At 56.6% G+C, this 24,941-nt stretch overlaps 1 protein-coding gene across 1 annotated transcript; it reads left to right on the top strand.

Annotated features, from left to right (window-relative positions):
- Positions 1–312: 312 nt before the first annotated feature.
- Positions 313–22,401, top strand: PLEKHO2 (pleckstrin homology domain containing O2). Its single transcript, XM_070420942.1, has 6 exons — positions 313–430; positions 6,057–6,206; positions 11,179–11,295; positions 15,598–15,702; positions 17,144–17,242; positions 19,465–22,401. The coding sequence occupies exons 1-6, from the start codon at positions 419–421 to the stop codon at positions 20,464–20,466; spliced, it is 1,485 nt and encodes a 494-aa protein (XP_070277043.1). The 5' UTR covers positions 313–418; the 3' UTR covers positions 20,467–22,401.
- The last annotated feature ends 2,540 nt before the right edge of the window (positions 22,402–24,941 follow it).

Raw genomic sequence — 24,941 nt, 5'->3', positions numbered from 1 at the left:
ACCACCCCCTCCTCCTGGTCGCCGCACCCTTCGCACCCACCAGCCCCTCGCCCTCCGCGGGCCGGCGAAGCCTCTCTCCGCCCCGTCCCTCCCTCTTCCTCCCGCTCGGGCTCCCGGTCCGCACACCCCGCCCACCCCGCCCAGGCCCCGCCCGCCGCCCCGCCCGCCGCGCCTGTCCCCCACTCTCCCCCCCCCGGCCTCGGGCCCCGCTATTCCCCCCCCGAGGCCCCGCCCCCCGGCCCCCGGAAGCCTCTCCCCGCCCCCGGCCCCGCCCCCCCGAAGTTTCTTGGGCCCCGGGCGGCCGGCGGGACAGAGCGCTGCGAGCCGCCGCCCGGCCGGCGCGGATGGAGGTGGCGGGGCCCGCGCGGCGCTGGGAGTGAGCGCGCAGCGGCCGATCGGGGGACCCCGCGGACTCGCCATGGAGGAGGAGGTGAGGGCCGGCCGGGCGGGGGCCTGGGCGGGGGTCTCGAGCCGCTCACGGCGGTGGGGGTCCCGGGCTCAGGCCCTGCTCCAGCCCCTCTCCCGCCGTCTCGGGACGCCGGCACCCTCCCCACCCCCAGCGGGCAGAGCCGGGCAGGGGCGGCGGGAGCGATCGCGTCCGGCTTCAGCGACCCATCCTCCTTCACTGTCTCTTTGGCTGCGCGCACCCACTGGGGGCACGTTATTGTTCCCATTGGATTGACGGGGAGACTGAGGCTCTGCTGAAGCGGCCTGGGGTGCTGGGCTCGAGCGCTGGTCACCGCTGACTCTCGCTGCCAGCCAGGTCGGATCATGAGGGGCAGACTGTGTGGATTGTGGTGTGTGTGTGTGTGTTTGTGTGTGTGTGCGTGTGTGTGTGTGTGTGTGTGTGTGTTGGGAGGGTCTGTGGGTCCTGGGGTGCCTGTCTGAAGGAATCTTGAGGTTGTGCCCCTCTCTGGTGGCCCGAGGACTGGAGAAGTTGCTTGTTTTCTCCCCAGTATAAGCCCCATGTGTCCCCTTTACCCTACCCGCTCACCTACCCTAGAGTTGGCCCAATAGGGGCTGGTCCTAGCCCCTGCCTCCCCCACACCCCGGGAGGGCTAGTTCCCGGAAGGAGCTGGGCAGCTGGACCAGCAGTGCCCCTGTGAGCCTCTCTTCCCCCTCAGGACCCACTTGGTCTGGGGAGGGGTCGAGCACTCTGTGACTCTTGCCCTTTACTTGCAAACACACTGCAAGCATTTAATGTGTGCTTGTGGAATGAATAAATTCGAGGAGGGGCCTGCTGAGTCTAGAGGACTTGCTTCTTGTCCTCTGGGGGTGTGTGTGTGTGTGTGTGTGTGTGTGTGTGTGTGTGTGTGTGTCTGTCAGCTTCTGACCCTCTCAGCCAAGGGGAAGGGTGTATGTCTGTGCCTGGGTGGGTGGGGGAGGCCACCCTGGCCACCCGGGGAGCCCCGCCTGAGTGAACCAGGCTGCCTGTGTCCCCATCAGTGCCCATGTCCTTTCTGCCCCTGCCCAGGGGCGGCTGGAGTGTCAGGGTTCCCTCCAGGCCAGGCCCTTCGTTCCTATGGGGTGGCAGATAAGTCACTTCCCCTCTCGGCCTGTGTTTCCTCTTCTATAAAATATTGGGCCTGCGGGCCTCCTCCCCAGATCCACTGATTGTGGCACCTGCTCTTAGAGCGGGTGGAAGTAGGGGGCCAAGTCACTTCACTGTGATTTGCTTTCGTTTCTTGCTTACAGAGGTAGGGCTGCCCGCCCCGGCCCCAGGCCCCTGTTGTGAGGGCTGGGTAGTCTGGCTGCGGCCCCACCTCTTCTCCCAGAGGATGTGAGACAGGATTACTCCATCTTCTGATCTGCTCTGGCCCCCAATTAAGGGAAGTTATCTCGGGGCCTCCTGGGCCACGGTTTGTCTCCTGGCCAGCCCAGCCCTGCACTCCCTCTGGCTCTGAGTTTCCAACTTTGCCACTTACTGACAGCACCAAAAGCTCCCCAAACAGCTGGGTTAACTAAGGTCTTGCTTACCTCTCCCCCACACAGCCAGGGGCTCCCTATCCCCTACCTCCCCTTTGGCATCCCTAATTCTTTTCTTCTCATTTCTTCTCCTAGTCACTTACTCTTGTTTCCTTAGACCCCAGTGTCCCACCTTTGTTTCTCTAAAACTCCTCTTAGACCATAGTCACTTGCTGCTTCATGATCACAGGCTGGCCTCATCATCTCACTCCCACATGGCTGCTTTCAGCCCCTCCCCAGCTTTGAGCTTCCTCCCCATGTCCCAGCCACCCGGGTGCCAAGGCCCCGCAGCCTCAGTGACCTCCTCCGTCAGGCTGAGGCTTGGTGAAGTGCAGGTCTGGGCACTCGACATCTGTCCACTTGTGTTCCCAGGGCCTCACTTCCACATTTGTAAAATGAGAGGTGGGAGATCCAGACATGCAGCGATACGTGCAGAAGCTTTGAAAAGTGCAAATATCGATGTGAAGTGTTCCTGACACTGGTGCAAGGCTGAAAACCCTGGGCTCGGCTTTCCGCTCTGCCCTGGGGTTCTACCCTTGTCCTCTTAGTCATGCCTTTTCCTGGTGTGGCCTCCTGACTGCTCAGTTGCCCTTTCCCATCTAGAGAGAGGCAGGGCAGTGTCCAGTCCCAGGACTGGTTTTGTTACCTCGGGCTAACCTCTGGCCCTTTCCAGGCTGTACTTTCTCATTCTATAGCGAAGGAGCTGAGACTGTAGGGTCGTTGATACCCTTTGTATCTTTCCTTCTCTAGGCCAAGGTGTGTGTCTCCTTCCCTCTTCACAGGCCTATCAAAACCCTGCCTTCTGCAAGGGCTTCCTAAACCAACCTCAAGCCCTTCCTTGACCTATTAGAGAGCGAGGACTGAGGTATCCCTGCAGGTAGGTGCTATGTCCCTCCCAACAGGGCCTCTAGCAGGGTCTGTGTTGCCCCTGTCAGATTGGAAGTTCCTCGCGGGGCTCTGACCTGGTGGCTTCTTAGCAGAGTTTGATCAGAGCATCACTGGGTTTAGTCAAAGAGCAGAGATCATCATCGCAAGTTCCCAGTGATGTGAGGGGTCAACAAGTTTTCTCTCCGTTACGGCCATTGTTGTGGCTTTCCACCCGCTCCCTCCTGTGCACAGGGTCAGGGTGACCTGGCATCTTTTTCTTTTTAATGAATGACACAGAGACCTTCCCACCTCAGGCAAAGGGGAGCCACGCTGGTGCCTAGGGGTGCCTCAGAAGCTGCCCACCGTGGGCAGAGGAGGGCCTGAGTGAGGAGCGATGGGAGAGGAGGGAGCGAAACAGGAAGCGCAGTGGTCAGCTGGTCAACAAGAGGAGAGGAGGCTGAGAAACTGGGCTGAGCCAGATAAAACCTCCCTGTGAGCCCTGCCAAGGGGAGGGGCTACTTATGAAAACTTGTTGGGGCATAGCCAGGCCCCTGGTGGGGGAATGAATGTCTGAGGGGCAGGGAGAGGAGTTGGGTGAAGGGTGGCAGGTGGGGAAGCTGTTGGTGTGTCGGTGGCTGATTCCTCATAAGGAGACCCTTCCCTGGGCTTTGATTCAGGCCTCCAGCCCCTCACTTGTCACTCCCCTCAATCCCAAAGTGCCTTCTTGCCTCATCCTGGCCCCACCCATCCCTTAGGCCCTGGACTGGCTTCTCTACTTAATCCAGCCATGGCGTTCGCTGGGCACTGCTCTGCTACAACCAGAGAGGACTGTGGTCAAGGCACAAGTCTCTAGTTTTGCTCCCTGGGAGCTCCCAGCTGGCAGGAAGTTTTCAGTGTCAGTAGGTGAGGCAGGCAGGGGAGGTAACAAGTGGAAGGGCTTAAAAGGGGCGGTGGTGGGCCCTGAAAAGCAGGAGGGGAGCTTGGAGCTTAGCGGTGGGACATCCAGGCAGTAGCTTCATATCCCACTGGCCCTACTGCCTGGTTTGAGAGACCGGTAGCCTGAGCCCACAGGCCTAGGAAGGAGCTAACTAACAATGCTGCAGTTGCTGATTGAAATGTGGGGGTGGGGTTTCCTGCTTCCCACTTCATCCCTTCCAGCCTTAGGGGGATGAGGCCCCTAAGGGTCCCACAGCCCATGGGGCTGAACACAGGGTCTCTGGGGAGGGCGGGAGGGGAGTTGGGTGGGTGATAGGATACAAGAGCCTCCCTCTTCTTGTAAAGGGCCCTGAAGTCCTCTCTCTGGTCCGGGTGGCTCATACTGACCTGCAGGCAAGCCTTCCACTTCCTCATTCGTCCTTCCGGGAAGACCATTTGGGACCATCCAACTTCCCCATTTTTCTTGTCATCCAAAAGTTAGGGAGAGACCCTGAGGTGTACCTCACATTCCAAGGAGCTCCAGGGGCATTAATGCCCAGTAGCTAGGCCCAGAAAGGGCCTAGTTCTAGATTCTGAACCAGGCCCAGGGAGAGAGGTCCCTGGGAGGCAGAGGGAGTGGCAGGGACAACAATAACAACAATAACAACTACCTTTTGCTAACCTTAGGTCTCCTAGGCACTGCTTTGTATGCCATGTCTTTATCCAGCAGCAAATATTGATTGAGCACTGCTGTGTCCCAGACATTGTCTAGGCACGGAGGATATAGCAGTAAACAAAACAAAAGTCACTGCCCTCATGGAACGATAATCTTTGCCATTTCTGCATTTATATCTATCTCCATTTCACAGATAAAACGGAGGCTTCGAGAGACCAAGTGACTTGCCTCTGGTCTGTGTGACTTGGGCTTCAAAGCTCAGATCCCCAGCTGTAGTTCAGAGGGGTGGGGGCACAGTGAGAACCAGGTTAGAAAGCAGGGAGGCCGTGCCCTACCCAGCCCCTGGCAACTCACCACACTTCCATCTGCCTGGGCTTGTCCTTCCAAAGGCAGCTGTGGCCACAGGGTATCCCCTGGGGAGAGGTCTGCTTTTAACTGGGGCCACTTTTTTGAGCTTTATGTAAATTACAAAGTAGTCAAAAATTAGTGCTAATTTCCTTCTAGCACCCTCTAGATTCTGACACGCTCTTGACCCCCTCCCCTCCACCCTCCCCTTCACACTCACTACTGTGCAGACCAGTCGCTGAAGCAAAGTGGTTAGCAAGTGGCATGTATTTTTATTTTCATTTCTCAGATATTTCTTGAGCACCTGTTATGTGTAAAGGAACAGTGCTGAGTGCTGGGGACCGGAGATGAATCTGACCCCACCTGGTAGGCATACACCTGGCACCCAGCTAACCAAGCAGGTGGTTGAGGGGCACAAGATGTCAGTGGCTGGCCTGGAGGCCCCAGGGTGGCTGCCATGTCTTAGAGAAGGACTCTGGTCCAAGGCAAATCCCTTGGAGCCCTCACCAGATGGGGTGGCTGCCCCAAAGTCCTGGACTCGGTGGGGAGGAGCGCAGAGAAGCCTCCTGTTTTGGGGCGGAAGCAGGAGGCTTCCAAGGGTGCTCTTTAGAAGGGCAGGGGCAGGAGGCAGATTACCATTCTGCCTGCTTCCTCCTCTCATCCTTCTGATTCTGCTCGCATGTCCTCTCCTGTGGGAGGCCTGCACTGTCCTCTCTCACCTGCCAACCCCTTCACTGTTTCCTTCGTAGCATTTCACACTTGTTGTGTTTATGTCTAGTGTGTATTTGTTCAGCTCCTCCTTCCCTAAATTGCCGGCTCTCTGAGGGCAGAGATCGATTATTTTCATTCCTCTCTGCCAGCTCCAGCATCCGTGACATTGCGGGTGCTCAGGACGGCATTTGTTGGCTGGTTGAATGAACGCCTGGGAGGCAGAATTGTGAGTTCTGGCTCTGTCCTTCCAGCTGCGTGACTCTGGCACGTTACCCCTCTGAGTTTGCTGTGACATGTAGATAACGGTGCACTGCCTTGGAGGGTAGCTGTATGGACTAGATGAGACAGTGCGTGAAAATGGTGGCTCAGTACAAGGTGGCTGCTGCTAATATTGTTGCTGCTGTTATTACTGTTATTTCTAAGGCTGGGTTAAGAATATTTGCCTTGGGGGTTGTGGGGAAGCTCCCATGGGAAGATACCAGTAGGTACCCAGCAGAGGGACATGTCCCTAGTTTGGCCTGTGGACTGTGTGCCCCCATGTGGCAACCCTCATGGTATGTCTGGTGCTGTCTTCCAGGGTGTGAAGGAGGCGGGCGAGAAGCCCCAGCGAGCACGGACGGCGGACAAGGCTGGCTGGATCAAGAAGAGCAGCGGGGGCTTCCTAGGGCTCTGGAAAGACCGCTATCTGCTCCTCTGCCAGGCCCAGCTACTGGTCTACGAGAATGAGGTGAGCACCTGCCTGGCCCCGAGGTTGGGGTGCTGGGGCAGGGGACAAAGTGAGGGCAGCAGGGGGAACCCAGAACCGGGCCTGGAAGATCTGTTCCGTGTTTGCCATGCTGTGCAACCCTGGACGAGCACCTGATCTTCTCGGGGTCTCCGAGGCACGGGACAGTAGCTCCAGATGCTAGTCTAGGGCTCCTGGATGAGGGGCTGTTGGAAGTGTATGTGCATAAGGATGAGTGTGTCTTCTCAGGGGCATGCCTACACTGCAACTTCCTGGCCCTGGGGTAGGTTCCACATATGTGAATGTTCCAGAAAACTAAAGCTTGCTCCATTTATCAATGATAATGGAAATAATACTTATCGCTCATGTGTGTTTAGAGCTCTCGTATGACACTCTCGACAGTCCCATGAGTGCAGTCATCATGTCATCGTCTACAGCAGCCATTGGCAAACTACGGCCCGCGGGCCGGATCCGGCCCGTTTGAAATGAATAAAACTAAAAAAAAAGACCGTACCCTTTTATGTAATGATGTTTACTTTGAATTTATATTAGTTCACACAAACACTCCATCCATGCTTTTGTTCCGGCCCTCCGGTCCAGCTTAAGAACCCATTGTGGCCCTCGAGTCAAAAAGTTTGCCCACCCCTGGTCTACAGAGATGGATCCTGGGGCCGGGGTGGCCAAATGACTGCTCAGCCTCTCAGTGAATAAAGGGGCCAGGTCTAGAACCAAATCCAGTGCTCTTTCCACTCACTGATGCCAGCAAATAAACTCTACAACCTATTTCGGGTGGACGTTCTCTAAAGTATATTGAATATTCTCTGCCTTCTTCAGAAGAAGGCGCCAGCCTAAATTGAGTCTTTCCTTGTGGCTCGGAGTCACTTATAATCAGACTGTACTTTTCATCTTTTCTTTCTCCTTTAACATCGAGCTACCAGTTGCTACTTTGCTACTTCTGCTGTCTTTGTGCCTCTCACAGTCCTCACATTTTCCCACTGCAGGCTTGCGCCCTGTCTCATTTCAGCAGGCTTGGAACCTGGACAACAAGGATGCTAAAATTGGGGTTAAGAGTTGAAAAACCTCTTGGTGACAACCTGGGGAGGAAAGGTCTTTTACTTATGATGTGTGTGTCCTGGGGGTGGGGCTCTAGAGGGCCCATCCACTGAGCATGGGCTATCACTGTATGCCTCCCCCAGATGGAACACACGGGGAGAACGGCCTGGCGGCAGGAAGGGCATCCTGCCTGTTCCTCCTCAGCCTCTCAGCGTGCCTCGGGGTATCTTGGCAAATCCATAATTGTCCCAGGCCAAGAAAGATTGGGCGCCCAGATCTCCGTGATTAAAGGAGCTACCCTTGAGGAGCACTTTGCCTGTCCTTCCCAAGGCCCAGGCCCATGGAGCTGGGGTGTCAGAGAAGCAGCTGGATGAGTCGTTCAGACAGCCCCCCAGATGGTCTGTACCGCTGCTCTCACCAAATGAGGATGCGCTGTGGTGGCAGCAGGGGGATGTTTTTATAAATAAAGGGTGTTGTCAAGCTTTCTCCAGTCCCAGCTGCCTAAGAGTTGAGTGACAGGTCCCCAGCTGCCAGCCTGTCAGGCACTGCCAGGCTTGTCCTGGGCTGCCCCTCCACATCTGGCCACAGCTGGGAAGCAGGAAGGATCTTGCATCCCCTAAACATGAAAAACCTAAATCACCCTTTTAAAATAATCACTATTAAAAACCTCAATTGAAGCTTCAGGAACTTCGCCCTCTCAGGGGTGGGGAGCTTGGCCCAGGAGTGGGAATTGAGAAATGCTTATTAGTTCAATTCCTCTTTCTTGATGTAAGGAACTAGGCTAATGCGAATGGCTCTTGGCTGTCTCTTTGCTGTCAGTGAGGTTGACATTCCAAAAATGCTGCCCCCGCCCAGCGCCTGCTGGGTTATCTGTTTTTCTGAGCTGCAGAAGGGCCAGATGATTCAGCGATTCGGGTGGAGAGGAGACCCAGGACAGACAGCCATGGGGAGCTGGGTGTGGAGATGAGCCACCTTTGTGTCTGGGTCAGTTGTTGTCCAGCTGGGGGAAGCATGTGCACATGGGGCAGGTGACCTGCACCTTCTGCAGCTGAGGGTCCTTTTCCAGGCAGCCCCCTTCCTCTGGATGCTCAGTAGGTGAGGACTTCCTGGGGTCTCACTCTGAGTCAGGCATTCAGTCCAGCAACTGGTCCTATGTATGTTGCTCTTGAGCTGCTCCTTTGTGGGGCAGGGCATTATAGGGAGAACAGAAAGGAGAGCAGACATAGGCAGCATAGGGTAGAGAGTGATGGCCCAGCAGAATGTCCCTGCCTACACCTGGCAGGTGCTTTGTGGATGGGGGACCTCAAAGGAGCAAGGGAGCACCAAGGGGTGGGCAGTGGAGCTGCCTGGACCAGGTGGATTGTGCTACCCCTGTGTTGCGTGGAGAAATGTGGAAGGGATTAGGGACTAGGGGTTGGAAAGAGATGTGCAGAGGCAAAAATGGGAAAGACACCTGATTGAATCTGGATGGGGAATATCAAGCTGCCTGGCCATATGTTCCCCTTTCCCTCAGGGGCTGAAGGGAGGGTACATCAGTGGTTATCCACGTTAGCTGTACAGTCATCTGCTTTGAAAAAGTTTCATGTCTGGGCGCCACCCCCCAGGGATCCTGATGTAATTGATCTGGGATGTTGCCTGGGCATTGGGATTTTTTTTTTTTAAATCCTTACCTGTGGATATTGTTCCCATTGATTTGAGAGAGAGAAAATATTGATGTGAGAGAAAAACACCAATTGGTTGCCTCTTGTACGTGCCCTGACCGGGGATCAAACCCACAACCCAGGCATGTGCCCTAACTGGGAAACCTGCGACCTTTTTTGGTGTATAGGATGATGCTCCAATCAACCGAACCACCTGGCCAGGGCTGGAGATTGGGATTTAAAAAATTTTTTAATTGATTTCAGAGAGGAAGGGAGAGAGAGAGGGAGATAGAAACATCAGTGATGAGAAAGAATCATTGATCGGCTGCCTCCTGCACACCCCATACTGGGGATCGAGCCTGCAACCCGGGCATGTGCCCTGACCAGGAATTGAACCATGACCTCCTGGTGCATAGGTCGATGCTCAACCACTGAGCCACGCCAGGCGGGTGGCACTGGGATTTTTAAAGGTCCCAGTGCCACCAAGGTTGAGAACAGAGGTTCTCAAATTTTTGTATATATTAGAATCAGCTGGAGGGCTGTTAAAACTCAGATTTCCCCTAAGATGATGATTCATTAGGAATGGAGCCAGAGAATTTGCATTTCTAACAAGTTCTCAGGTTGTGCTGCTGCTGCTGGACCAGCTACCACACTTGGAGGACCACTGGTGCAGAGCAACCTGTTGCTAAGGCACTGCCCATGCCTGCCTCTGCCCCTGGCAGGGAGGAGAGCGCTGTGCTGGGAAGAGCTCTGGCCTGGAGTCAGAGGGTGTGGGGTTGAGTTTGGCTCTGGCCGCTTATGTTTGGGTCTGTGCTCCTAGGGCAAATCAGTTCACCTCCAAACCGAATTCTCTTCCTCTATAAAATGAGGCAAGGGATTGGTTCCAGGACCCTCGTGGATACCAAAATCCATGGGTGCTCAAGTCCTTTATATAAGATGGAATAGTATTTGCATATAACCTACACACATCCTGTCATATACTTTAAATGATCTCTAGCTACTTATAATACCCAATGCAATGTAAATACTATGTAATTAGTTGTTTAGGGTATAATGGCTATAAAGAACTGTCTGTGCATGTTCAGTCAGGAAGCAACCATGGTAGGCCTAACTACATAGAACATGTTGGCAGCAACGTAACTTTCCCCCCACAAATGTTTCTGATTCGAGGTTGGTGGAATCTGTGGATGTGGAACCCTGGGAAACAGTATAGGCAGATTCATGGAGGGAAATGAGGCCATTTCCTCTGCAGATATTTGAATCACCGCTTCCCAGATATTCCCCCCCAAACTGCAGAGCACTGAGAGGTCCTGGGTGGGTGCTTTTGCTGGCTCTGTGTGACGTCCAATAGCAGCTTCACTCGGCCAGTTCCTACCCCCGCTGATCCAGGGCCTGTTTCTCTTTCCCTGGAGTCTCCAGGGTGAGACTGTGCCACATCCAGGAAGTTGCTCCAGCTAAGGCTTCTGGAATAGCAACCAACTGATCACCATTGAGGGAGGAGCTTGCCCCGGCAGCTTGCTGAGAGGCACCTGGTGGAGAAAACACTCAGGTGCCAGGCCTGGTGGGCAAGAAGGGAGTCTCGCTGGTGTCCAGGAGTGGCCTAGAGGAGGCTGACCGCTGTCCTGGCCACTGGCCCTTCTATTGATGGGGCCTCAGGATGACAGCCTGGGGTGGGGGGCTCTTAAAGGAGCCATTGTGCTCTCCATTGAGCAGGCCGTGGAGAGTGGCCTCTCCCCGAGCCCAGGGTCAGCAGAGGAAGATGCCAGTAGAGAATCAAGTCAGGTCACTGTGGTGAAGGCAGGGATGTCGCCCCAAGCATGCCTTGTTCACGCTTCCCTCTGTGGCTCTGCCTGGAAAGCCTTTTTCTTTTCTTTTTTCATTTTGTGACAGCTTGCTCCCTCTTCCAGGCTAACTTTCCGCACATCTCTGCCTGGTCTCTGGGCCTGCGCGGACCCCCAGGCACCCTTTCTAAGCCTCTCCAGCTTCCCGGGTTTCCTCCAACTGCCTTAGGAACATTCGAGTCAGCCCTGTTCCCCATCTCCGGATGGTGAGCCCCATCTCTCACGTGCATTGTGAGCCTTGAGCGTGTCCCTCCAGCCAGCACAGACTGAATGCCGGGGACTGAATATCTCATCTTGGTGATTGATTGGCAGGCTGGGGTCCCCCTCTGTCCAAGTGATGTCCTCATTGGTTGGAACCGGGGTCCGAGGCGGGACCTGGGTGTCTGAGAGTCTGGGTGTGTCCTGCTCTCACCATTTCATGTCCCCTCTGTCCCTCCACAGGACGAGCAGAAGTGTGTGGAGACAGTGGAGCTGGGCAGCTATGAGAAGTGCCAGGACCTGCGTGCCCTCCTCAAGCGGAAACACCGATTTATCCTGCTGCGATCCCCAGGGAACAAGGTAGGGCTGTGCCTGCCGGGCCTGACCCTCCTCCAGGCTGGGGTCTGCTTGGGAAGATCATCCCTGGAGGCTTTCTAAGACAGGCTGGGCCCCGGGATGCAGCCCAAGCATTCTCTGTGGCGTGTGCCTGAGGCTCAGATCTGGGGCTGCCACAGGTGGGACCTTTTGCGAGTTTCGAGTTTGTCTTGGAGTCTTCCCCGCCCCTGGTTGATAGGAGATGCGTGTAGAGCTCTGCTGAGAGCTCTGCTCCCCTCTTCCCTTCCAGGCCTCGGGGCCTCCTCCCAGGCTGCGGTTGGAAAGTAGCCTTTGGGAGGTGGGGCACTTGGCTTTCTCCCACACCCTGGACACAGGAGGCCCAGGGCTGAGGCAGGAAAGCTGAGGATGAGGGCTTCATCCCACCAGACCTCTGACACAGTCTGGGCCAGAGGGGAAGGAGTGGCCTCCCCTTTATCCCAGGCTTCCTGGGTGGGCCCTCTATCCTGGACTCAGGCCGTGGAGACATGCAGCCTCCCAGCTGCCCTCCCTTGCACGTTCCTCTGGCTAATGCTGGAGAAAGCCTCCTGCCCGAGAGGTTCTCCCCCGGGACATGCTGTGTGTACAGATGAGGTTGCTGTTTTCACCACATGTCTCTGGCAGGCAGTCCGGGTGAGTGACGCTGGCGTAGTTTCACACATGTCAGGAGGGAGTCAGATTGAGGTTGGCGTGTACAGTAACTCTGGCCAGATCTCCCCCTCTGCACTGGGTCACGCCTCTCCAGACCTCTGCACGTCATGTGGAGCCTCCCAGAGTGGGGGCTGAGTCACCGATGCGGGGGGTTGGGGAGCGGGTCTGGTCTGGGCCTGCTGGAGGCCATTCTGTTTCTTCCCCAGCTTTCAGGCCAGGAGCCCAGTCCTGGGTGGCTCTGGGCCTTGGAGGCCATGCTGTTCTACTCACTAATCCTTGGCCCTGCTCTGCCTGGGTGAGGGCAAAGAAGCAACGTAGGCAGGGCTCTGACTGGGATTGGGGGTGTGCCCACGGGGGCCGGGGGCAGGTTTATAGTGTCATGAGGGTTCACGGGGCTGGGCCCAGGTTTCACGTGGCATCTGCTACTTAGGGCTCTGTGAGAAGAGGAGAACCATATTTTGGTCTCTCGGGCCAGGAGCCCCTATCCTGCTGGGGAGGCCTGCTTTCTCTCTGGTGGGCACTGTATTTGTGTATGTGTGTTTTGAGAGACTTGGAGTTCATTATGCGTGAAGGTCTGCACCTGTGTGTACAGTGCACGTGGGGGCACCTCTGTGTTCACCTGGCCAGGTCTGTTTGGGTCTTTGGGTGTCTCTTAGTGAGCGTATGTGGACGTGGAGTGGAGGGGACCGGCTTCTGTCCTCTGCCAGTCCTGGGCCCCTCCTTTCTCCTGTTCTGAGGATCGGCTGGTGGTGGGATAGGTGGGCCAGGCCCAGTGCAGGGTGGGACATCACCTTCGGAGAAGCCTGTTTGTGTATCTGCCTTCTCACCTGCTTCGGCCAACACCTCCCTTCCATTTTCCAATTCTTCAGAGTTCAGGTTGGCTCAGGGTGACTCAGGGAACAGGGTGATCAGTAGGGAGTGCGCTATGGAGCAACGGGTGGGGGCTGCAGAGCAGTGGGAGGACAGTACACCCTGCTTCCAACTCAAGGGCCTCCTGACCCTCGCCACCCCAGGAGCTCACACAGAGAGTGAGAGCTCTCCAGAGGGCACACGGGGGACCACCCAGAGTACCACATCCCCCGCATCCCCTCACCCTCCTTTCCTATCGCCCTGGGTGTTCCCCATCCTCAGTGACGCTGCCCTCTGGCTGGGAGGTCACATGACCCCGGCTGTCTGGTCCTGAGGCCGCCTGTTTTTCCTTCTAATCAAATAAACAAAGACTCCAGTGTCTTGCATGCCCCTCTCCCCCGTCTCCCCATCCCCATGCCCCTGCCATGAGGTCACAGGCAGACGCTGCCAGGAAGCGGGGTGGCCCTGCCGGGCCTTGCTGCCTGCTGGTCCCAGCCAGCTTGGCCCTTTGCTTTTCCTGCCTCCCCTCCCCTCCCCTGCCCTCCCACTTTCTGCCCCTCTGCCATTTTGTCCCGTGTCCCCGCCTCCTCCGCCTTCCCAGGCCAGCGTGGGTCTATGCTGTGGCCAGACTTGTTAGCTCCTAAGGTCCTTTCTCCTGGGGCTTCTTGGCTGGAGAACTTGGGTGGAAACCTGTGTAGCCTGTGGCTCTTCAGGACATGGGGGTGGGGGTGGGGCAGGAGGAGCAGCTCCTTGGTATTCTGCTTATCCCTGTTCTGATCACCCTGTGGGATGCCTGGCTCATTCAGCAGAATCACAGGGTTCCCGAGGGTGGGGCTGGATCCCGTTTCACCTTGTATTCCTTCTCCTGGGGTGGCCCTTTGGCCTACACCCTCCTCCCCGCAGCCTGCCTCAGGGGGCTGGCCAACAGGAAGGCCACAGTTTGGGTTGGGTTCAGTGGTTCTGCACTTGTCCCATTGAGGCCCCAAGTGAAAAGACTTGTGCAGGGTGCCATTGCAGGTTGGTGAGACCAGAACTCTGATCTCGACTCCCAGGCCAGTGGTCTTTTTCGCCCCACTCTTGCTGCATTTACTGCTGTATTCAAGTACATGCCTCCCAAGCTCTCTGGGATGTTAAGTTCTGCACCAGGCAGGGGCCCACCAATCAGGGCCTGCGAGCAGGAACAGCAGCTGGCTCAGAGGCACTGGCCCTGGTCCACCTTTTCACAGCCCCATCCCAGGGTTGGGTGGGCCCTCGCAGAGCCTGGATGCAATGCTGTTCCTCCCTGAGCTCCCAGCAGCCCTGATGGCTGGGCTAAGAGGCAGTTGCCAAGGTGCCCTAGGGTTTCTGACTTAACTGCAGATCTGCTGCCAGGATCGAATTTACCCTGGTCATGCAAATGAGCATTTGGCCGTGCCTGGCATGGGGAGGCGGGTGGGACCCAGGGCCTGGTATGAAGAGAAGTGGGAGGCAGCCAGGAGGAAGTTATATAATGAGGATGCTGAGGGGCCAGGGGGACTTGGGTGTTACATAACTGGGAGGGTGGTGGGAAGGAAGGCGCTAACACCAGGGGGCGGGGGAGAGGGGGATGGGCAGGCTGGCGACCCGCCCAACAAAGAAGTAGGGCATCTTGAGGTCAGAGAGTGGGCAGTGGCCCAAAAATGGGGTAAGGGAAGGAACCTTGAGCTAGTTCATTCGTTTATTGGCTCATTCATTCAGTAACTATTTACTGAGTACCTACCTTGTGCCGGGCCCTGGCTTGAGTCAGGTTGAATTCCCTCAGCATTTTTTCCAGGTGAGAAAACTGGGGATGTTTTGTCCAGAAGGAAGGCCATGGTGATAATTTCTACTACTGAGCACTCTATGCCCAACTCCAGATTTAACACTTCACATGTCAGTGGCCCTCACAGCGCCATAGGCAGGTCAGGGTGGTGGTCTCCTTTTACAGACGAGGAAGCTGAGGCTCAAGGTCAGCCAGCTGTAAGTGGTGGTTTGTCTAGTTCAGAGACCCCACTGCTGTGTCCACCATGCAAAGCAGCCTCTCAGTTTGCATGGCCTCGCTCCTTCCATCATTTTCTGTCTGGCCTTGGGGCCTGGCAGGCGGCGGGCAGGGGGCTCTCTGAGCTGCCCTCTGATTCTAATATAGGAGCTTGGAGCTCCTGCCCAAGATGGAGAGGGCCCTGTGGGGTGCGTGGCATAGTGTCTGGAGTCAGGAGTCATGGGATTACTTTAGGCCACTGTGGTCAAATCCCATCCCATCTGGTGAGCCTCTGTTTCCCCATCTGTAGAATGAGGAGGTTGGGAAGGACCCCAGTGCCCTTTCTTACCGTCTATGATTCAAGGCCAGAAAGGAGACCCTGGGACTTTGTTATTTGTGGCCAGGACTGCTGTGGGGCCCACTGGGGAGCTGAAGGTGATTCTGGTTCCAGTGGGCCTTCTCCATGGACACCCTCATGCTTGTCACCTCTGTCACCTCAGTCCCAGGAGACTGGGACTACTCCTACTTCAGAGAAAACAAGCCCATCGGTCAGCAGCTGGCGGGGGCCAGACCTGAGCTCCCTCCCCAGGGCAAGGCTGACTCCAATCTAAGTCTGACAGCTGCACCAGGGGGAGAGCCCTTGCTCGGCTGGACCTGTCCACCCCCTTCCCCTGAAGCCCCAGGGTGAGGTCGTTGTGGTTTGCTCCCAGCCAGCTGTGCACGGCCCACCTTGGATTTGGGATGGGAGCTTCCTTCAGACCCCAATGTGAGCCAGGTTTAACATCTGCCATCTACCCCACCCATGCCCCCTGCAGGTCAGCAACATCAAGTTCCAAGCACCCAATGGGGAGGAGAAGGAATCCTGGATCAAAGCCCTCAATGAAGGGATCAGCCGAGGCAAGAACAAGGCTTTCGATGAGGTGCGATGAAGTCCTGTGGACAGACAGCTCTGTGTCCCCTTCCCCCTGTGTGAGCTCAGGGACCCTGCCCAGCCTCAGCTCAGATGACCCCTTGATTATGTCGCTGCTACAAACTGGGCCATGCTATTGTTACCTCATTTAATCCTCACAACACCCCTCAAAGTAGGTGGTGGCAATCCCACTTTACAGATGAAGAAACTGAGGTGTAAGGAAATTAAGTTACTTGTTAAAATGAAAACATGGGTAAGTAGTGGGGTAGAATTTAAAGGCTTGTAGCCCAACAGCAGGTGGGCCTAGCCAGAGAGGTTTGGGGGGTGAGCTGAAAGCCAGAAAGCTCACTTTTCAGTTTGGCCATGAAGTGGAAGCCAGGCTGGCTCTAGCCCTGGGCCTCCCTATCTGCCTGCAGCGACCACCCACCCCCTGTGCTGTAGTGGTGACGGTGGCCACAGTGACCACAGCCAGGCTTGGGACAGGCAAGGTGTCCCCTGAGACCAGATCTCCTAGGGAGGGTCATCTTTGACATCGTGGGTTTGTAGCTATTTGGGCTAAAATGGTCCTGGAGGCTGCCTGGCTGGCCCTGGGATTGCAGAAGTCTGAGACCCGAGGGGGGAAAATTTTCCCAAGCCCCTGACTTGGGGCTCGGCTCCTAGTTCATGTCTCAGTGTGACTGGCATGCTCGGTGCTTCACTAGCCGGGAAAATATTCCCCTTTTGTGGGGCGGGCGATGGGAGCATGGACTGGGCCTCAGCCCACATCTGGGTGGAGTGGGGTCAGCTCCTCCTCTGAGGAACAGAGACAGTTGGACCCCAGGTGGCCTGAGCCCTGAGCCTGATCTGGGGGCTGGACAGTCTCAGCACCCCCCACCCCCCGAACCCCACCACCCATCAAAGGGACAGGCTGCTCCGGGTTCAGAGTCTAGATTTCCTGTGTGAATCTTACTCTGTGTCTTCCTGGGCCAGTCCTCACCCTTTTCCTTACCCTCAGAGAGGAGATGCTGCCTCTAGATGCTCTGACCCAAAGGTCCTGGGGGAGGAGCTGGGGCCAGGGCAAGGCCTGTTCTGGATCAGATACCAGGGTATCATGAGCTAACTCCTCGCCGTCCCCAGCTAAGCCCAAAAGCAGCCTCGGGGCCACTTACATATCTGCAGTAGACCGAGGGGCAAGGGCTGAGAGCCCGTATTGGGGCAGGAAGACTGAGCCCAGAGAGGGCAGCTACAGAGAGGGGGAGAGCCCCGGCCTGCAGCGAGATGACAAAGGCAGTGCAGAAACGGAGAGCAGAGGTCAGACATGGGGAGATGCTTCAAAGAGAGGCAGCGATGCGGCTCTGACCCTGTGAGTGAGTGAGGATGTGGGTACAGACCTGACTTTGAGTTAACACCTGGGCATTTCCTTCTCTCCCCAAGGCTTGGTGGGGACTGACCTGGTTCCTTCTCCTTCCCAGATAAAGGTGGACAAGAGCTGTGCGCTGGAGCATGTGACCCGGAACCGAGTGCGTGGGGGCCAGCAGCGCCGTCCACCTACGAGAATCCACCTGAAGGAGGTAAGACTTTGCCCCCAGCTTGGACCGATGGGAGGTCAGCTGAGCCCGGGACCCCGCTCCTTAGGATGGCAGCCAGGCTTGGCCCCCCTTTTTCCTGAGGACGCCTGGCGCTGGGGCTTCCTGAGCCGTGTGCGGGGTCTGAGTGCAGGCACATGTGTTAGCCGTGCTCAGCGTGTAGGTGTGCCTACTTCGCCGTGAGTCCACACACCGGCCTCAGCCAGAGTTGGTGCCTGAGGGAGACAGACCCGAAGTGGTCTGTGCCTCTCAGAGCTCAGCTCCCAGCTGGAGAAAGACATGCAAGCAGAGCTGTGTCTAGTTTTTGCACAGAGGACCCCCTGGCTTTGAGCAGCCCTTGAAGGACGGGGAGGGTTTCAATTGGCAGATGTGGTGCGAGGGAGGTGCCGGTGGAGGGAATGGTGTGAGCTGAGGCAGGAGGCAGGAGAGTGCAAAGTGTGCCAAGTCCCTTTGGGAGATCTTTCAGGGAAGGTGGGGTCGGGGGAGGAAATTGGGAAGACCTTGAATGCCGGAACTGAGGACAGGATGGTGGGAGGGTGTGTTCCAGACGTCAGTTTGAGGCCCAGGGTAGCAAGGGTTTGGATGGAGGGAAGGAAAGGTAGGGGACCAGGAGGAAGAGGAGCAGTGGGGGCTCCAGGCGCCCAGAGGGGTTGAAAAGGGAGGGGCCAGTGGGAGAGAGACTGGGAAGCAAGAGTCCGCCCGGCTTGTGATCGACTGCAGGCTGGGGGAGGTGCCCTAGACAGAGAAGGAGGGTTGTCAGAGGAGCCTCCACGCCTGGAGGCTGGGCAGTTTAGAGGCCCTGGGCACAGGGAATTTGGGAGAAGATAAGGGCAAAAGGAGGGGTGACCGAGGAGCCCTTTTCAGATCATTGTTGCTGATGGGGTGGATGGTGGGGTGGTAGAGACCTTGGAGGTCAGGAAAGAACCTCAGCACATGCCACATTTGGGGACTGAGGGGCAGTAAAGAGCCAAGGAAGAGGAGGCCAGGAGGCAAGTGACACCTCCAGGGGGAGAAGGGCATGGGGCCCCTAGGTCTTCAGCCAGGTTGGCAGCCACAAGTCACAAGGGCAGGGTGAGGGACAGGCAGGTGGTAATGCTTACAGCATATTCTCTCAGGGGGGTCAGCTTGGGACTGTCATGGGGTGCAGAGCTAAGGGTGCTGGAGTGGGAGACCAGAGGAAGACAGAGGGGGAAGGGAAGGGTCCAAGGTCGTCAGAGAGTTTGCTTTGAGGTGAGGCAGCCTGTTCATGTCTGTCAGCCGAGGGGAAAGCCGCAGAGGGAAGGACTGAAGTAACCAGGGGGGCAAGGCATACCTGAGGGGGGAGATCTAGGAGGTGCGGGGAGGGCCAGCCAGTTCAGGGAGGGACTCTCATCCCAGTGACTGAACGTGTGTGTCGCCAGTTCACCTGTGTGCATGTAAAGGGGAGTGAGGGTCCCCGCCAGGACCCCACCACCTGAGGGACCAGGGAGGGGCCTGCTGCCCAGCCCTGCTCTCGGGCCTCTGGGGCTCCCTGGGAAGGTCCCCAGGACCAGGTGTGGCTGCGGGGTGTTTCTGCGGAGCCCTGGGGCCAAGTTGGTGGCAGCTGTCTGCTTGGTGCAGCTGTTCCCCTCTGGCAGTCAGCTGTGGTCTAGGGCTGCCTGTGCCTGGGGCCACATCTGACCATGTGAGGAGAGTGGGCACAAGCTGCTGAGCAGCTGGGCAGGCGAGGGCTGGAGAGATCTGGGCCAGAGGGCTGGGTGTGGGGCTGGCAGCCTGGACAGAGGTCTCCAGGGAGGGGAAGCAGAAGTGAGTGAGCGCACACCATGCTGGAGACTTATACTGAGTCCTGGTCCTGACGCCTACTGGGTGGGTGGGTGCAGAGAGGGAACCCTCTCAAGGCCACACAGCCAGGAAGGGTCAGAAACAGGGCTGGAACCATGTGCCCGGCTGCCCAGGCCAGGACAACGGCTACTAAAAGAGCGGCCTCTTTCCTTGGCTGGAAGAAGCCGGCTGGGGCACCGAGAGGGCAGCCTGGCTCTGACCTCTGGCCTGTGATTCTGACACAGGGAATTCTGCAAGTGAGAGAGCAGAGGATTCATCAGAGGGTGTGGAGCGGGGCCTGGGGACCTGGGCAGCCTGGATGGGAGGGCTTTAGAGCCCTTGTGGGCAGGCACATCAGACCCAAAGGCCAGTCATCCATGATGATGTCCATATGCTGCCCCCACCAGGTAGCCAGCGCAGCTTCTGATGGACTTTCTCGCCTGGACCTCGATGCTCTGGACAGCAGGCCGCCAGTGCTTACCCCCGGCAATGACGTCAACGCAGCCCAGCCCCGGGAGGCCCTCCGGCCCCTCATGCCTCCTGCCAAGCCTTCCCCAGCTCCCGAGGTGACCGCCCTTGGTGACAGAGGGGAGACCCCTGTGGGGGAGAGAGCCCCCACCCCTGTCTCAGCCAGCTCTGAGGCACAGCCTGAGAGCCAAGAAGATTCAGAGACTGCAGTGGGGGAGGACAGTTCCTCTGAGCAGCTCCCCAGGGTCCTGCCTGAAAAACTGAAGGTGAGCTGGGACAACTCCAGCCCCGAGGAGCCCCCTGTGCCTGAGAGTGCGGAACCACCCCAGGTGCCCTGTTCGGAGACTTCCGAGGCTTCCACCAAGGAGGGTGGGAGGCCCCCTACACCCCCACCCAAGATCCTATCGGAGAAACTGAGAGCCTCCATGATTGGGGTGGAGGCTTCCGGGCCAGCCCGGAGTCCCGGGGCCTCTGAGACCTCTGCCCCAGGCTCAGCACAGGTCTCAGTGAACGGCGTGGACGACAGTCCTGAGCCTGTGGAGCCATCCCAGGCTGCTGGCACTCCGGGAATTCCCCCCGAGAACAAAACCGCTTCCACAGCGTTCCCCTGGGAACTGCCACCTCAGAGCCAACCCCGCCGCTCCTCCATGGGGGACCTGCTTGGGGAAGGCCCCCGGCGTCCACAGCAGCGGCTGTACCGGGCCCAGCTGGAGGTACAGGTGGCCTCAGAACAGACGGAGAAACTGTTGAACAAGATGCTGGCCAGTGAGCCGGCCCCGGTGAATGCCGAGACACTGCTCAGCGAGGCTGTGGAGCAGCTGAGGCAGGCCACCCAGGTCCTGCAGGAAATCCGAGATCTGGGAGACCTAAGCCAGGAAGCACCGGGGCTGCGGGAAAAGCGGAAGGAGCTGGTGACCCTCTACAGGAGAAGTGCGCCCTAGGGCCTGCCGGGCCGGGGCACGGTCCCTCCCGGCTGGCCTGGTTCATCGAGCCCAGCCCTGCCAAGAAATGTGCTTCTGCTCAGGCTGTTGAAGGGCCATCGGACGTGTCAGTGTTTGGCCGGGACCTGCAGAGGCTCCTGGTATCCTTCCTGCCTGGCCTTGGCCAGCGGTGCAGGTGTCACCCAGGGCCACTGCCTGGCTAACTGGCCTGGCCTCCGGGCCCTGGCTCGGGCTGGGAGCACACACTCAGGACCTCTGTGCTGGCATGGTTGTTCTGATCTGCCCCAGGGCTTTGGCACAGCACTCGGGGCTCTGGGAGTGGCATCATCTCTGCTTCTCACCCCCCGTAGTTTACATTCCTGACTTCTGAATAGAGCACAGCTGAGCCCCCCACAGCCTCTATGTCCAGATACTCCCAGGCAGACAGCCTCCTGGCAAAGGCAGCTTCAAGTCGTAACCAACCCTCCTGCCCGCCTAGTCCCAGTAGCTGCTGAGGCCTTGGGTCCAGGCTGTAGGTTCATCCCTCAGCTGAAAGCCCCTGAAGGCAGCTCAGAGGCAGGTGTGCGAAAGCCATTTGCTGTGTGGCCCCTCTCTGGGCCTTCCTGTTCTGCAGGCCTTCCCTGGTGAGTGTGGCAGGAGGACTCCAGGGTGGAGGAGGAACCTGAAAGGTCTCCTAGTCTAGTCCCTGCCTCTGGACCAGCTTGTGTCCAGCCCACGCATTCCTCTACAGGTGAACTTCAGAATGGCCCGACGTCAGCGTCAGAAAATCCTGTCTGCGATTCATTGTAAATCAGCCTTCAGGAGAGAAGCTGCCCCAACTTCTGTGCCTCCCCAGATGGGATTTATATCTGGGTCTCTGTGGTTCCTCCACAACCAAACAGGTCCAATATCCCAGTCATTTATTCTTACGCTGAGGGGTATGTTGGGCCTGAAACCACATCCTCTCCCCACCTCCGCTCACCCCTCTGGCTCAGGCCCCGGATGGGCTGCGCTTCCTGAGCTGCTAGTGGAAGGAGCATTTTCTCCTGGCCCGGGCCAGCACCCTGGGCCTCTCCCGAGCCCCTCCCTGGCTCCAGGAGCACATCTGCTCTCCATCCTGCTGTAGCAGCTGGACTGAGGGCAGAGCCTGTAGGTGCAGAGGCCCTGAGGGCTGCAGCCACTCTCCCTGGGGCTTGTGGGAGCGGGAGCAGCTCCTGACAGGCTTGCTCAGGGGGTTCTGCATGTGCACTTTTGTTTACTGAAAGAGAGGAGAGGGAGGGCCACAGCCATGTGCTCTGGCCTTTCTGCCCACCGCCTACCCCCTGCCACCAGTAGTGCCCGCTGAGGCCTGCCAGTGCAGGCCGATGCCTTCTTTACTGTACTTCTACCTGTTTTTGAGGGTAGTAGCCAGGGGTCAGGAGGGGCCGATAGAGGTCCACTCTGTAGCCTGTACTGGGCAGGCATGGGTGTGAGCAGCAATGCCGTGGCTCATGAGCCCCCATGGATCTCCCCAAACCACACTCTTTGGAAAAACTAGGCTTCCCGGCCACATTCTGCCTGTCCATCTCTCTCCAGTGTGAGAGCAAGAACACCATCAAGTACCCACAGCCATGTGGCCCCTGTGGTCTTGCTTTGGGGAACAGCCCTCCTGTGAGGGCTGCTGGGCTTCAGCCCATCACCTGCTTTCAGGGACAAGAGCCTCCATTTCCCCTTTGATAAGTGACCAGGCTGAGGGAGTAGCTCTGGGGCAACCTTAGTGGCCTAATGCCATTGGCTCCTGTAGGGTCCCCAGACCTGGGCAGCCTGGGCCCCAAAGGGGGAGCCAGCTTCCAGGGAGGGAGGATGGGAAATAGGCAGGGGCTGCCTTGCCTGCCTCCGGAAGGAGGGTGGCATTCCATGTCTTCTGCTTATGAAGCGCCTTTCTTGAAGTTCGGCAATAAATCCCTTTTTATGGAACTTTTCTGCCGCAAGCCTGTTTGTTGGTGTGGGACCAGCTCCAGGGCTGACCTCAAGGGAGCAGGGGTAGGAGGTTGGTCGGTGGCCTCGCCGGTCCTCCAAACCCCGTGCTAGGGCATCCTTCGCATAGGCCGGGCGGGGGCGTCGCCCTCCACCGTGCTCCCCCTTTGCTATGTCACCACACATTTATACAGGCTGGGGCTGTCATAGGAACAATGGTTTTCAATTTTTAAAAGCTTTATTTGGAAATTTCAAACAGAAAGGTTGCAAGAGTAAGAATAGCACATAGAATACCATTACACTCATACCCCGACTGACTCATTGGTTTATTTTTTGAGCCTTTCACTCTTTAACATATGTACACACAATTTTTTTTCTGAATCATTGGAGAATTATCATGGTCCCTTACCCCTGAATACTTCACTGTGTATTTCCTAAAAATAAGTGTATTCTTTTATGTAACCATAGTATAGTTACCAATTTCAGAAAACTCAACGCCAGTGTGATAGTTACTATTCATATTACAATTTTGTCATATGACCAAATAATGTCCTGTATCATACTTTTCCTCTAGGGTAGGGTTGGATATTGCTAATGCATACATGTCTCTTTAGTCTCCTTTAATCTGAAATGTTTCCACAGCTTTTATCTTTCATGACATGGACATTTTGGAAGGACACAGTCCCTCCCCTTATTTTTTTTAATCCTCACCAGAGGATATGCTTTTTATGATTTTAGAGCGAAGAAGGAAGAGAGAGAGAGAGAGAGAGAAACACTGATGGAGAGAAACATCCATTGGTTGCCTCCCCACATGTGCCCTGACTGGGAATCGAACCTGCAATCTTTTGGTCTACGAAGGACACTCCAATCAACTGAGCCACCCGGTCAGGCCCCCACCTCCCTTTTTAATAGGACATTCCTCACTTGGGGTTTTGTCTGAGTTTCCTCATAATTAGATTGAGGGTATGGATCCAGAAAACTGCACAGGTGCTCCTAAGTCCTTCTCAGGGCATCACATCTGAGATACATGCATCCATCGGCCCTTCGTTGATGATGTTAATTTTGATCACCTGGTCAAGGTGTCTGATTTCTCTACTGGAGAGTTATAACTGTTCTCTTGTAACTAATAAACAATCTGGGAGATATTTTAAGACCATGCACAAATATGTTGCATCTCATCAGATACTAGTATACCCCGTAGATTTAGCCTCCATCGAGAATGCTTGTTTGCACAGGTGTTTCCCATGATGGTTCAAAATGATTCCAACTGTTATTTTAACTCGGAACCTCGTTGTGGTTAGGGGTGAGCCTGGGCCCCACCTTATGCCAATAGTACCCCTAATACATCTCAGCAGGACCCCAGGACTTCACTGAGTGTTCATTGGCTCCAAGTCCAGCTGCTAAAGTTCATGTTCCACCCAGGGACTTTGGTGAGTCACAGACTCAGGGGGGGTCTCAGTTTCCTTACCCACGAAAGGGGAATGGCAATGCTCCCCACTCCCCTGTGTGGGAAAGCACCACTGTGCTCCCCAAAGGCTCCTCCCTTGCTCCTCTGAGGGCTGCTGGGCAGTCCCGGTGGCCAACATAACAGGAAGCACCTGATCCGGGCCTGTCACCTAGAGCTATGCCCCTCGTGTCCCTCCTGAATTCCCTGCCACTGGCCTGACCTGACAGCCATACTGAGAGAGTGGCCTGCAGAAGCTGGGAGACCCCCAAGCAAATCACTTCACTTTCATGGCCCCTTATCTGTGAGGAGGAACCAAGGTGAGGGAGAGGAGTCCCTTTAGTGATGGGGGTGTTCCTCTCACCCTGGCCCAGAAAGAAGGCCCCTCTGGTGAACCGCCTTAAAGGGGACAGCTGCCGGGAAGGTGTCAGTGGCCAGCCACAGGGCGAGAAAGGATGTGGTGAAACTTGCTTTCCCTCTCGTCCTGGGGACCTGTGCAAGGAAGGTCTTCCTTTTGAGCACATGCTGTGTTATCTCAGTGGCCCGAAGTCCTGTGGGCAGTTATGGTCCACGGTTCTGCAAAGCACAAGGTGGCCACCTTCAGACAGGACCCCAGACTGAGCAGGGGCTGGTGGGGAGGGGGCACCCAGATTGCCCCTCTCTGCCCCTACTTGAGCCTGGGACTTGGAAGCTCACTGTGTCTTTCTGGAACCACCATGTTTTGTGTCCTCCTCCAAGTCCTGTCTTCTGGCCTCTCCTCACTGCATGAGACATGAGACCGGGCTGTCCAAAAAGGCCACCTAAACTCACGCAATGGAGGTTTTTCTGTGTTATGAGGAGGGTCTGTGGGGGAATGTAGATGATAGAGAGGTAATGGTGGGAATTCTTCCCTGTTCTCATAATTTTATTAAAGGGACAAAATTTCTGGAGGAAATAGCTGGGTATAAGTAGAAAAACCATGATTTTAGATTTGGAGGCAGACACGTCTAGATTCAAGCCCCAGCCATGAATGAGTTACCTTAGGCAAACTGTGCCTCAGTCTTTCCTGTCTGTAAAATGGGCCAATTCTCCTTTCTTCACAGGGTTGCTCTTAGCC

The sequence above is a fragment of the Myotis yumanensis genome, unplaced genomic scaffold (genome assembly GCF_028538775.1).
Source record: "Myotis yumanensis isolate MYYU_CA2020_CCGP unplaced genomic scaffold, mMyoYum1.0.hap1 SCAF_1, whole genome shotgun sequence".
Lineage (NCBI taxonomy): Eukaryota > Metazoa > Chordata > Mammalia > Chiroptera > Vespertilionidae > Myotis > Myotis yumanensis.
Note: the sequence above shows the minus strand (reverse complement) of the source record. Positions and strands in the feature narration are given on the sequence as shown.